General features: G+C 50.3%; 1 protein-coding gene across 1 annotated transcript in view; it reads left to right on the top strand.

Moving 5' to 3' along the window:
* The window catches only part of LOC131752718 (sodium/nucleoside cotransporter 1-like), a 56,307-nt gene that overhangs the window by 24,187 nt on the left and 18,126 nt on the right, over window positions 1–13,994 (top strand). The window contains 3 exon segments of the mRNA XM_067029981.1: window positions 2,092–2,235; window positions 2,903–3,016; window positions 4,779–4,847. Of these exon segments, the coding sequence (XP_066886082.1) occupies window positions 2,092–2,235; window positions 2,903–3,016; window positions 4,779–4,847 (327 nt within the window).

Raw genomic sequence — 13,994 nt, forward strand, 5'->3', positions numbered from 1 at the left:
TAGTCATTAGGGAAATGCAAATTCAAACCCTAAAGAGATACTGCTATATGTCTGCTAGAATGACTAGAATTCAAATGATTAACCATACCAACCATATTGGCAAAGATGTGGAGGAACTGGAACGTTTACATACTGCTGGTGGGAATGGAAAAATGTACAATCACTTTGGAAAACAGTTTGGCAGTCTCCTAAAAAGTTAGATCTACCATATGAGTCACCCATTCCACTTATAGTATTTACCCAAGAGCAAAGAAAGCGTACGTCCACATAAAGACTTGCACATGAATGTTTGAATGTTCATAGCAGCTTTATCCGTAATAGCCCCAAACTGGAAACAACCTAAATGTTCGTCAACAGGTGAATGTATAAGCCAACTGTGGTATATCCACACAATGGACTACTACTCAGCAATAAAAAGAAATGAATGCATGCAAAAACATGGATGAATCTCAAAATAAAATAATTACACTAAGTGAAAGAAGCCAGACAAAAAAATATGTACTGTATGATTCCATTCCTATAAAATCCTAGAAATTGCAAACTCATCTAGTGACAGAAAACAGATCATTTGCTGCCTGGGGATGACGGAAGGAATTACAAAGGAGTATGAAGAAGCTTTTGAGGGTGATGGATATAATATGCTCGCTGTGATACTGGTGATGGTTTCATAGTGTATACATATGTTGAAACTATCAAATTATACACTTTCAACATGTTCTATTTATTATGTCAATCATACCTCTAATACCAGGCAGGGAAGGGTGGAGGGAAGGGATAGTTAGGGAGTTTGGGATTGACATGTACACACTGCTATATTTAAAAAGAATAACCAACAAGGACCTACTGCATAGCACAGGGAACTCTGCTCAATGTTATGTGGCAGCCTGGATGGAAGGGGAGTCTGGAGGAGAATGGATACATGTATATATATGGCTGAGTCGCTCTGCTGTGCACCTGAAACTATCACAACATTGTTAATCGGCTATACGCCAATATAAAATAAAAAGTTTTAAAAATCATATCTCTAATAAAGCTATTAAAAACAACCCCCTTCCAAAAAAAATAAAACCCCAAACATGCATTTCAGTTTTTATAAAATGAGTTAACTTCAAGGAAAATAGTACAGGTGGCACAGAGACAGGGCAGAAATCGTGTCAATGGAACTGGGATGATAGGAGTTTGGGAAACACACCAAAAATAAACAGTCAACTCCGGGGTTAGCCTGATGGATTTCAGGTCCTGGGTCCTCCTCTTACCGGCTGGTGACCGTGTACAGAACTAGTTAAGGGAATAGATTTGCTGCCAGAGTGCCTGGGCTAAGATCTCAGCTTTGCTACTTTCTAGATGGGCAGCTGTGGGCAAGTCATTTAACTTCCTGGGCCTTCGTTTCTTCATCTCTAAGATGAGGACAGTTACTGGAAGTCTCTCAGAACCCAGCATAGTTCCTGGCACATAATAGGTGCTCAGTGAACCTTATCTGTGGTTATAGTACCCAGTGGGTTGAAGACTGGGTCAGGGCTAGACCTTGAACACCCAGTACCCAGACCTGGGCTCTTGAACATTTCAGACTGCCTCCTGGACAAGCAAATCCCAGCCCCAGGGAGGGAGGTGTTGTTGTAAAAGTTGCATCCAGCCCTAGGTCTCAGGTGCTCAACTCTGCATTCCAGACTGACACTACTGCTTATGGGCTTTGGGGGAGCAGAGCCCATGGTCCATGGTGCTGAGTTCTAGCCCACACAGGCCCCACATCACCCTGGCAAGGTCAGAGGCTGGGTTGAGCTGAGCATCACTGCAGCTTTGAGAATTCCTGTCTCTTGATGGAGACATGTGCTTGGCACCATGCTAAGCTGAGTACACACATCCTCTGATTTAGTCCTCTCGGCAACCTTGAGAAATGGGGTGTTTTTGGCTTTGTTTACCCAATGAGGAAACTAGACTCAGAGAGGCTATGTGGTCTGTCTGAGGTTACACAGCGTTCTCTCTCCCCCCCCCACCAGCCCTGAGTACCCTTTCTCTGGGGCCCTGGGTGCTATTGTGTGGGGATGAGGAGATGCTGACGGTGATGACTTTATGCCCCTCTCCTGCAGGGAGCCCTTTCTAGCCCTTGCTGCTTTCCTGGGCCTGATCCTATGGCTGGTTCTGGACACCTCTCAGAGGCCTGAGCAGCTGGTGTCCTTTGGAGGAATCTGCATGTTCATCAGCCTCCTCTTTGCCTTCTCAAAGCATCACCGCGCAGTGAGTGCTTAGCTCTCAGGTCCAGAGTGGGCTGCAGCTCCTTCTCTCTCTGATATCAGGTCGCCCCCCCCCCATTTCACAGTGTGGTTAACACCTTCCCCCAGACTCCAGCCAAGCCTCCCAGAGATCCTGATGCACCCCGGGTATAGGAATTACTGCTAAGGAGTCACTAAATGCTGAGAGGTGGCAGCAGCCCTTAGGAGTCCAGCTCCCTTCTCCTGGGGGTGGGGAGAGTGCATTGAGGGAGAGAGAGTGGGGTCAGGGTGGCTGGGAGCCCTGACTATGTAGGAGGGATAGGGGAGGATCCAGACAGACAAAAGTTACATGGAAACCAGACACTGATGCCACAACTCCAGCTCCACCTACCCCGTGATGACCCAGGACCAAGTGCCATGGCACACTCCAGGCTGGTCCATGGTTAGATCTTGCCCTACCCCTGCCCACTGCCCAGGCCCATTGCTGCCAGGTGTGGCCTATTCTGAACTCCATGGGGAATGTAACCATTGGCAACTGGCCCAGAGCTCTGGCTGGGTCCAGCCCTCATCCTACAGACTGGCCAAATCTCCCATAGCCCCTTAGCAGTGCTGTGCCGTCTGCCCTCACCCAACTGTTCCCTGTGGATCTCCCGAGGAGCTGAGCTCACCAGGACCTTTCTATCGGGTGGCAGGTATCCTGGCGGGCTGTGTCCTGTGGTCTTGGACTACAGTTTGCACTTGGACTCTTCGTCATCAGAACAGAACCAGGATTTATTGCATTTCAGTGGCTGGGCGACGAGATCCAGGTGTGTACATGGGGTGCAGTTGCCCAGGGTGTCTTGGGTTGCCAGGGAATGGAGGAGAAGCCTCTCTGCTGGAGGGAGGTGGGCTGTGAGGACATAGAGAGGGACTGTGACCAGGATGGTGGGTATGTATGGGGCCCCAGACCAGCTGGGCAGCTGGGGGCTGAGCATTGCAGCTGCTACTTCTCTCAGGCCTGGTACCACCTGCCCAGACAGAGCAGTCCTTTCAGAGGCTGGGTCTGATGTGGAAGAGAATCTCAAAACAGGTAGGTTCCTTGTGGGAAGGCCCACAAGGCATGTGGCCCTCAGTGGTCATAACAAAAGGAACTTAGAACAGTCAAAAGTGCTTTAAAAATTGCAAATGATTTACTTTGTATGTGTATATGTGTGTTTAAAAATAATATTCATTTTGTTGAAGTTATACTTTTTTAATTCCATTTTAAAAAATTTTGATAAGTACACATAAAACAAAATTTACCATTTTAACCTTTTTTTTTTCATTTTAACCGTTTTTGAGTGTCATTAAGTTCCTTCACATCATTGGGCAATTATGATTTACTTTTTTCTTTATAAGTATGTTTCATATTTATTTATCTTTTATTTATTTAGGCTGTGCAGGGTCTTAGTTGCAGCATGCAGCATCTTTAGTTATGGCATGCAGACTTCTTAGTTGCAGCATGCAGACTCTTAGTTGCGGCAAGCGAACTCTTAGTGCGCCATGCGGGATCTAGTTTCCCAACCAGGGATCGAACCCGGGTCCCCTGCATTGGGAGGGTGGAATCTTACCCACTGGACCACCAGGGAAGTCCCATGATTTACTTTTAAAAGATAAATTATCAAGGACACAAGGTTGATCCTATACTCACCCCTCTCTCGCCATCTCGAATTTCCATGTGCTCTCTACAGGGAGAAGGAGGGGTGGGGCAGGGAGATCCCACCTATCTGGGCTCTGCGCACACCTGCTGGCCATGCCAAGGATATCTGCATGGGTGTCGTGCAGGAAAAGACAGTTGCTGCTCTGGGCACACCCCTCATTTTACAGATGAGAGCACTGAGGCCTGGACAACTGAAGTGACTTGGTCCTGCAGTCACAGTGCTTGTTCTGGTCCTAAATACAGGTCTCTTGTAGAAGCATAGCCAGATTGCAGCACCAAGGCCAGGAGCCCGGGATGGCGACAGGACGGGGCTTTGCCATCGGTGGGGAGGGGAGTGAGCAGACATTTTTTTTTTTCCCGGTACGCGGGCCTCTCACTGTTGTGGTCTCTCCCGCTGTGGAGCACAGGCTCCAGATGCGCAGGTTCAGCGGCCATGGCTCACGGGCCCAGCCGCTCGTGGCATGTGGGATCCTCCCGGACCAGGGCACGAACCCGTGTCCCCTGCCTCGGCAGGCGGACTCTCAACCACTGCGCCACCAGGGCAGCCCTTCTGTCTCTTCTTTATCGTTCTTGTCCTTACAACTCTCATCTCTGAGTATTTCTTTACAATTTATTGAAAAGGTGTCTCTTCTGGAAGACGTGCTTGGAAGGAGCAGGCACCCATGAGCAGGCTTTAATGACACACGTGGTGCCCCGGCCCCTGTAAAGCCCACGACCTGGGCGGACTAGTCCTGCAGCCTCCATGTCCCTCTCTCCCTCTGGGCTGCAGGGAAGGCCCGCGGAACAGGCAAGGCTCCTCCAGTTCACTACCACCTGGTTCCCTGAGTCCTGTTTCCTCCTTCCTCCCTTTTGGCCTCACTCTGGGTTTTTGGTTTGTTTTCTCCTTTCAGATCTTCCTGAGCTACAGGTCCAGCTTCTTGTCTGGGGAGGCTCTGGTCAAGGATGTCTTTGCATTTCAGGTCAGCTTGACTCTTGACCCGTAAAGTCTTTAACAGTCTCTGCCCTCCCCCTCCAGCCCAGGCGGAGGGTGAGGGCTCCTGCAGGCAGAGCCCTGCTACTGGAAGCTAATGAGGCTTAAGCCTCGGGTCCTGAGAGGGGCCCTGGCAATGCACTCACCTCGGGGTATGTTTTCAGTATATTTTGTAAAACTTGCAAAAATAAGATATATCTGTATTCTTTTCCAAAAAAATAAAATGAATCCCCAAATCATAGAATTGCTGGGAGGCTGAGGACAAGAAGAGAGGATGAGGACATGGGGATAGCACCTGCTATAACCTTAGCCCCTGATATGCTGCAGGGACCTAGAACTGTAAAGGACAGTTTCCAGGAACCCTTACGCTCCAAAGATCCTCTCAGGGTACTCCTCCTTCAAGGCCCCTCACAGGTTACCTCTGCCAGGAAGCCTGCCCTTATTAGTCCAGCTGCAAGCTCTAAGTCGCTCCTCTGGACTCTCCTAGACCTACAGTCCCTCCCTCCTTCTTTCCCTCTTTCCTTCCCTCCTTCCAACAAAGATGTATTGGGTGCCTTCTGCAGTGCAAAATATTATAGGGGAAATTGAGGTAAAGACTGAAAGACTTTATTGTGTACTGGTAGAGCCCTAACTGTAATTTAAAACAAGACAGGCTGTGCTGAGTATGCGATGGTGTGACTGCTTCACTGTTCCGGGGTGGAAAGGTGGTTATATTTCTTCTTTCCCCAACTGACCGCCCAAGGACCCAAGTGCCTCCTTTAGTAAGATCTCGAGTGTAGCTCCTCTGCCTGCCTCACACCCAAATTGTCTCAGGACCCTGAGGCTGCTCCGGGAGAGAGAGGGAGACGTGGGCCCCACTTACCCATTAGCTCGCCCCAGTTTCTGCCCTGTTACCATAGCAGCACAGATGGGATTTTGTGCTGCCCACTCCAGCACGTCCTGGACCACAGTAACCATGGGGCTGCCGTGCAGGATCCCATGCGTAGGTTCCAGAGATTTCTGCTTTTCGCCATTACTCATCCATTGCTCCCAGAACCTCCCCACCCTGCTTGGGGGTGTTGGGGCCCAGAGGCTTCCAGCTCAAGCCATGGGTTTGGCATGGACTTCTGAGTGTCAAGCCAGTTCATGAGTCCAGACACCTCCAGCCCACCCCCAACCCTGAATCATGGCGAGGTCCTCTGGGAGCTTTGGTCTCTGTTTGTGCCAGCAACTCTCTGGGAAACATCCACTCCAATCCAAGGGGTTCCAATAATGTCAGCCCTAGGAGGAAAGGGGGAGGGGCCAGCTTCCTGTCCTCTCAGGACAAATTTGTCCATCATGTTTTTCTGAGATCATTTCAGTGTAGGGAGAGGATCACTTCTGTGTAGGCCTCTGTCAGCCCCTCCAAAGGTTCCCTAACACCATTCTTGTAGGGCAGAGGCGGGGAGGGGCTGCTCCCTTTACATTTGCATTTCCAAGTAGGGGCCACCAAGGTTTCAGGGAAAAGCAGTGAAGTCCTGCTCCAGGGTGACTTCTTATGTCCACCAGACAGAGAAATAGCGGCGGTGGCTTCTCACACTTCACAAGGCAAACATACAACACTCTGTGATTCGACCTCCCCAGGCAGCCAGGTTCAAGTGTAACTGGCACAAAGGAAAGTGTCTGGGGAGTCCATTTAGGGAGACATTAAAAAAAATAAGGACAGTGAGGATGCCCCCTTAAGGAAGTGGCATTTGAATTGGAGCCTTAGGACAGGAAAAAATTGGAGGCACAGAGATAGTCAGGAAGAAGAAATGCATGGGCAAAGGTGTGGAGGTGAGAAAGTGCTGGGCTGGCTAAGGTACAGGGTGTAGTTCAGTTCGACGGGCATGGAAGCTATTTGAAGGAAAGGATGGGTTGGAGGATAAACAGCAAGTGTGGTGGGGCTGTCTCTTGAAGAGTCTTAAATGCCAGGCTGAGGCACCTGGATTTGGTCCCCAGGAAATGAGGAGCTGTTGAAGATTTTTGAGCAGGGAGGGACTTGATTGGAGCTTTGGGACAGTTGTGATTTCAATAGTAGGTAGGAAGGGTTGTAGCCAGTATGCTTGGAATAAGGGACCAGTGAAGAGGCTGCCTCACACCCAAGTGATGACGCAGGGACCACCAGACTGCCACAGTCCACAAGAGAGGTCACCATGGGGAACGAAGGGGGGGTGTGCAGCTGAGAGACCAGCTCTATGAAGCTCATCACTTAGCTCCACACATTGCAGCTGTTACTTTTAGCTGTTTGAGGACAAAGCCTGGGTCTTACTCATCCTGGTGTCGGTTAACTCACCCTGAGCCCTGCAAAGCCCTGCCCAGTGCCTGGTACACTGCTTTTTGCTGAATGAATGAGATGGATAAATGATGGTTCTTCTGTGCAAGTGGGAAGTTTCTCTGCCTGCTGGGAACGTCTGGCTCTTTGAGCCCCTGGCTGTGGGTTGGGCTCCCACACAGCCAACCTCCCCCTGGCTGGGCCACCATTCCCATGACTGTGTGGTCCTGAGCAGCTTGTCCTTTGGCCCAAAACCAGGGCTGAGCTCTTCTTTCTCCAAACCTCCCCAGCAGAGGCCAGAGCTTCCTAAACCTCTAGAGCCAAAAGCTACACACAGGCTTTGCAGCAAGATCCAGGGCCCCTAGAAACAATTTTGTCCCCCTCTGACCTGAGATTCTGGTGGAACAGAGAAGAAAAGCTTAGGGAGAAGGAAGTCATAGTAACAGCTACTAGTTATGGAGCAAGAACTATGTGCCAGGCACTCACTTCACCTTTACAACCTTATGGGGGAAAATAATATCATTATCCCCTTTTTGCAGGTGAGGATACTGAGGCTCAGAGTGGTTGTTGCTTGTGCAAGCTCATAAAGCTAGAGAGGATTGGAATCAAAATTGGAATAAGCCCGATGCTCTTGCTTATTCACTTCTGAGCCTTGATATCAGAGCCCTTTCCTTGGTAGACAGTGGTAACGAAGGGGCCTCAGACCTTGGATCTTTGTTTTTCCCTTGGTTTAGAAGAAAACAGTATTTCTTAGGTTCATTTGGTTGAAAGGGACAGAAACCCATTTGAAACTTGCTTTAAAGAGAGGAGAGAGGAAGGACTGTTTCTTGGCTCACAAACTGGAAGGCAAGGTAGAGCTGGTGCCAGCTGGAACCAGGGCCCCAGAGCTGCCAGGCTCATGGCCCTGAGCCTTGAATCTCTGCTCATCCCAGGGTGTTAGCTTCATTCTTTCATACCAGATCTTCTCCTGGCCCCCAGCAACACCAGATACTCATTCTTACATGCATGTCACCTAGCACGGGGGAAATTCTTCTCTGCCTGCTCAAGTTAAAAAATCCCAGGGTGGGTTTTGGATTGGTCTGCCTTGGGTCATGTGACCATTCTTGGCCCAATCACTAAGGCCAGGCCAGGGGATACTGAAATTGGAGTGACTGGAGTCTCATGTTCCCACCCAAAGCCAGGGAGTCAGTTACTCTGAATGAGTGGAAGCCACCCTCTGAAACTCATCATTTGAAGGATTATTGCCTAGGACAGGCAGGTACTATTAACCCCCCATTACAGAAAACAAGGCAGACAGCTCCCTGTAGGACCTGGATTAGCTCTGTTTTCAGGGTGCCCTTCTATCCTAAGTGAGCATCTGTGGTCTAGTATAAGAGCAGAGCACACGTGACAGATAGCATACCTGCCTGGGAGAAACAGCAATGGCATGGACCCTTTGATCTGGAGTCCCTCCCAGCTGTAACGTGGGGCCACATTTGGGAGTCTAGGCTATACTTCCTGATCGGGGTGCTTAGCTCCTGAGTTCATCGGTTGTAAACGACAGAAACACAACTCAAATTGATTTAAACCAAAAGATTAAACAGAAAACAAACAAACAAAAAGATTAATTCTGATAACTGAGAAATCCAGAGGCTTCAGGTCCTGCTGGATCCAGGTATGCAACATCACCTGGGATTTGCCTTGCTTATATCCTGGTTCTATGTTCTTAGTCTTGGCTTTACTCTTAGTCTTGGATAGGCTCTCTTGAGGTTGTGACAAAGAGGTACCAGGCTTACATCCAACCAACCTGGCAACCCTAGCAGAGAGAGAGAGAGCCTGTTTTCCACTAGTTCCAGCAGGAAATCCAAGAGTAGTTCTTTTTAGCCTGGCTTGGGGTATATGCCATCCTTGAACTGTAGCCAGGAAAGATACCTCACTCTGATGGGCCAAACCTGGAGCCTCTGGGCTGAGAGTAGAGGAGGGGTGGTTTCCTAAAGGAAAGTCAAACTTTTTTACCAAAAGAAGTGAGGGAAGGGGCATCCAAGCAGCTGCTGTCCACCAGAGCCACCACTCAACTTCTCTCCCAGTTCAGCAAAGAAAGTATCACCTGGCTTGCTGCTCTGTCCATCCCCTCACCAGTGTCAGTTGTGTGTCTCTCCTCCCTTTCTAGAAGAATATGTACAAACCTGCTACTTGCATCTCTCCCCGAATCACCCTTCAGAACCATGGATTCATAGACCACTGGGCTAGGAGGGAGCTCATTGATCTTTGGGCCTCCTGTTTATATTACAGGTGGTCAAACCATGCCCCAGAGAGGAGCAGTGACCTGGGCATAACTGCGCAGTGAGTTAAGGTAGAGGCAGGGCTAGAACCAGGTTGTTGGACTTCAGTTAAGTGATGTTTTCTTCCTCATACTCTAAGTAGAAGTCAATGACATCAGGTGTCCCTTCCAAATACAAAAAGCATCCCTACTAACAACAATGATAAATTTAAAACCGATTAATAGTTGCTAAAGACTTTGAGATTGGATGTTCAGTCAAGAGAATAAAAACAAGAGAGGTGAGTTTATCATTAACCAGGCTTAGCATTTCCTAGCCAAACACCAACTATTCCCTGGCCGCGGCGAGGCCCTGTCCTCTGCACAAATTCCTGGCCAGTGTATTATTAGCCAGTGGTCTCCTTAGCAAAGGCATGCCGGAATGAGGGAGGACTTATGACAAATGCTCCATGGCCACAGAACTCCCTTTCTCAACAAGATTTACTAATCACAAAGTTTCATTCACACCCTGCCCCCCTGCCTATCCCTCTCTCTCTCTCTCTCTCTCTCTCTCTCTCTCTCTCTCTCTCACACACACACACACACACACACACACACACACCCACACACTTGTCGAGCTTGGGGCTTATCCTCAAGCTGGGGGTAGCTTTGTTAGTGCTGAGTCGAATGGAAGACTCGAGAGTTTTCTTTCCGGCCTTTCCATGAATAATGTGGCCCTAGTCCAAGGCCTTTGGCCCATGTCAGCCTGGGGAAATCTCTGAGCTCACTCAGATTTTCAGAATCCAAGCTGCTTCCTGCTGGGCCACGGTCCAGCTCATTGCTCCTCCAGGAAGCCAAATCTGCCTGGGACTCCTTCAGCCTTCCATCTCCTCTGGCACGGTCGACGTGGCAGCCACCTCCTGGCTGTATGGTCTCGATTAGTCATTCCACCTTGGCTCCATCTCCCTTCTAGTAACTTTCCACCCACATGATCGCCCCCCCTCCCCACCTCCCGCACCTTCCTGAGTCTGGCCGACCTGGGAGCACATGCTCACTCGCTCACTCGTTCCTTCACTATCACTCCAGCCGCTGGAACACGCACCCACTCACGAAGCTCAGCAGTGCTGATGAAATGTTCTCCCCGAGGAACCCCTAGGGAGAAAGTGTTTTCATCTCCCAAGGGTTTCGGGGTATCTGCCTGATGCAGCCTCTGCAGTCGCCGGTGGTCATCAGCGCCAAATTTGGCCAGAAAAAACACATCAAGTAAGATAAGAACTGACAGGGGCCATTGGATTTAGTCATTAAGGGGTCACTGGTAACCGTAGTGAGCACGATTTCCAGAGGAGGGAATGGAAAGGAAGTGGAGACGGGGTGGGTGCTGAAAGGAGGGGCATGGGACGATGGAACTGGAGAGATCTTATGAGAATGTGGCATCTGCAGAGGCCTCTGAAGGAGACTTTGACAGGCAGAGATAGATAGGCGTGGGGGCAGACTGGTGAGGTCATTCTGGGTGAAGGGAATGTCATGAGCAGGAAATCAGGAGGCATGCGCAGCTTATCTGGCCTTGGAGTAAGTCCCCTCCGCCCTTCTGCAATGTGGGTGGTGGGGTGGACGTTGCAGCGGTATCCTCCAAGGAATTTTCCAGCTTTGGGTTTTTTTGGTTTACCATGGCCTGGGACTGGTGACAGGGTTAGGCCTTGGGGGCTGGGGGTTTGGGAGCTGTTGGGGCAGCTTCAGGAGGGCGTCAGCAGCCCTGGCTAAACTCCTTCTATAGAGAGGAAGGGGCAGGGCCAGGCCCTGAGTGGGTTTAGCCCTGCCTTCAGAGCCTGTTTCCTGGGAAGAATATGCCGTCTGCTTGGAGAGTGTGGTCTAGACTCTACAGCAGTGGTTCTTAGAGTATGCTGTCCACACCAGCAGCACCCGCAGCATCTGGAAAGGCCAGACTCTCAGGTGTGCCCCAGATCTGCTGAATCTGAAACTGGGGGTGGGGCTCAGAATGTGCATTTCTGACAAATACTCAGGTGCTGCTGCTGGTCAGGGAGCAGCCTTTGGGAAGCACTGGCTTAGAGGCGCTGTACTTTCCTTTTGCCATGAGTAAGGGTGAACTCTGGCACTAGCAGGACCGGCCTGCTCTGAGTTCCCAGAGTGGTGGTCAGGGCTTACTCGAGGCTGCTACACCCTGGCTGAGGCTCTCCCTGGGAGGGGGTGCCTCTCCTGAAGACAAAGAAGTGAGGTTCCAGGACTGGCACTAGGGCAAACCTCCTCAGGGTCATGGCAGGTCCTTGGCAACCTGCTTAGTGGCCAAGGAGGTACTCTGTCTCTTTGCAGGTGTGTAACCTTGGGCAGGTAACCAACATCTCACGGCCTCAGTGTCCCCACCGTGAAGTGGATTTACATGGACCTCAGTTGCTTTGAGGATCTGTGAGTCACCACACGTTGTGTACCTGGCTCCTAGCAGGACCTCATAGTGCACGAGTGGTAGGACTTAATGGCACTTTCCTCACCCCTCCCACAGCGGTGCTGTCCAGCTGCCTGCCCTGTCTTCCGCCATCTCACATGCTACAGGGCCCAAGGGTATTTCCTGGACTGGCAGATCATATTGGCCTCAGGGCCCTTATTTAGTATTAAATGTCCCAGCTTCTCTTCTACCAAAGATCCACATCTCCCAGCTAGAAAATGTCTCTTGGTTGCTGCCAGGAGAAAGTCCCAATTCTGCAGTCGGGTTCTGCTGCCCCGGGCCCTCTCCTTCCTGGCCTGAGCCATCTGTGCTAAGCTGCCAGGCTGCCGAGTGGTCCCTCGCGTGATAAATTGAACAGGCAGTCTAGACAGTACGTGATCCTCTCTGCATTTTTCTCCCAGGGAGAGCAGGATGCTTGTCACCACCCTTGTGTTGGGGGGTGTGTCCAGCACCAGGCGGCCATGGGGAGGCACAGGGCAGGAAAAGGGTTGCTCCACCCGGTGCCTGCATTCCCTGTCAGGTGACACTCCCATGCAGTGGTGGTGACAGGGATGTCAAGTGGAGCAGATCCAGATAGAGCCTGCGGCATTCATCTGGGAAGGGAAAGGGAAAACAACCTCAGCAGGGCTTGTTTCTCTTCTCCAGGGGAGCTGCCTAGGGCAGAGTCTCTGTTCTCATCAGGGATCACTCTAGTCCCGATTCATTTTGAGCCAGAGCTTGAACTTGATTGCTCTACACTCTCCTTCTGAACAATGAAAGTAACTCTTCCTCCACCCCTCACCCCTCTCGGCAGCCCCTCTTTCTTCCAGTACAGCTAAGCTTCTCCTGCTGTCTCTGCTTCCTCATGTCCCGCTCCCTCCTTGGTTTGCTGATACCCAGCCTCTGTGCTCACCCCTCCTGACACTGCTCTCACCTAGGTCACCAGGGAGCCCTGAATCGCTAGGTGCCAAGCATCCATCTCAGTCCTTACTGAGTTCTCTGATGCATCTGGGACAGCTGATGGACCATCCCTTCTAGAAAAGCTGCCCTCAATTTCCATCGCACCCCTTCCTGGAAGTCCTTCAACCACTCTGTTTCTTCTTTGTCTCCACCACGCACTCCTCCTCCTTCTCTCACCCTTCAGGGATGCTGACCCCAGGGCCCTGTCCTCAGCCACTGCTCTTCTCTTCCAGGGTAGTTTCCTCAGTGAACTGCATCTGCCCCGTGGCTTCAACCTGCACTCAACCGAGCCCTGGCCCAGACCTCTCCTCAGAGCTGCTGGCCTTTCTTTACATCGGCCCAGTCCACAGTCCACTTGGATGTTCCACAGGCATCTCAAACCCAGCAAGTTTGAGATCACCTGCGCTGATGAGGTTCCCGCAAAGCTCTCCTGTGCCCGTGCTCCCCTCCCTTGAGAAGTGTCCACCTCTTATAGAAAATTATAGGAGAAGGTGAGAAATTAGAAATGGAGAAAGAAGAAAACAAAGTTTCCACAGTCCCAGCACACAGAAGCAACTACCTTGACTATTGGGGTGTATGCCTCCCAGCCTTCCTTCTATGCTTTTAATATTCCATTTTCCCCACTTAACATTCTAGCATAAGAATGTTCCCATGTTATTACGAATTCTGCATAACTTATTATTTTAAAGCTATTTGGAACAGATAGCACATTCCAACTGTACAAAAGGGGATTTGGTAAAAAGTAAATCTCCCTCCCACCCCTGACCCCCGAGTCATCCAGTTCCTTTCCCTAAGCAGCTGCCATTCCTGGTCATTTGCATATCTGTCTAAGGATATCTGTGCCCACACAAGAGCACCTGCAATGCCACCCACACCTTTTTTACTCATAAATTAGCACACCATGCACCCTGTTCTACACCTTCTCTTTTTTCATTTATTTAAAAAATTTTTAAATAAATTTATCTATCATCTATCTATTTATTTATTTGGCTGAGTTGGGTCTTTGTTGCTGCGCGTGGGCTTTCTCTAGTTGTGGCGAGCGGGGGCTCCTCTTCATTGCGGTGCGCGGGCTTCTCATTGCGGTGGCTTCTCTTGTTGCAGAGCACAGGCTGTAGGTGTGCGGGTTTCAGTAGTTGTGGCACGTGGGCTCAGTAGTTGTGGCTTGCGGACTCTAGAGTGCAGGCTCAGTAGTTGTGGCGCATGGGCTTAATTGCTCCGCAGCATGTGGGAT

The sequence above is a fragment of the Kogia breviceps genome, chromosome 3, assembly GCF_026419965.1.
Source record: "Kogia breviceps isolate mKogBre1 chromosome 3, mKogBre1 haplotype 1, whole genome shotgun sequence".
Lineage (NCBI taxonomy): Eukaryota > Metazoa > Chordata > Mammalia > Artiodactyla > Physeteridae > Kogia > Kogia breviceps.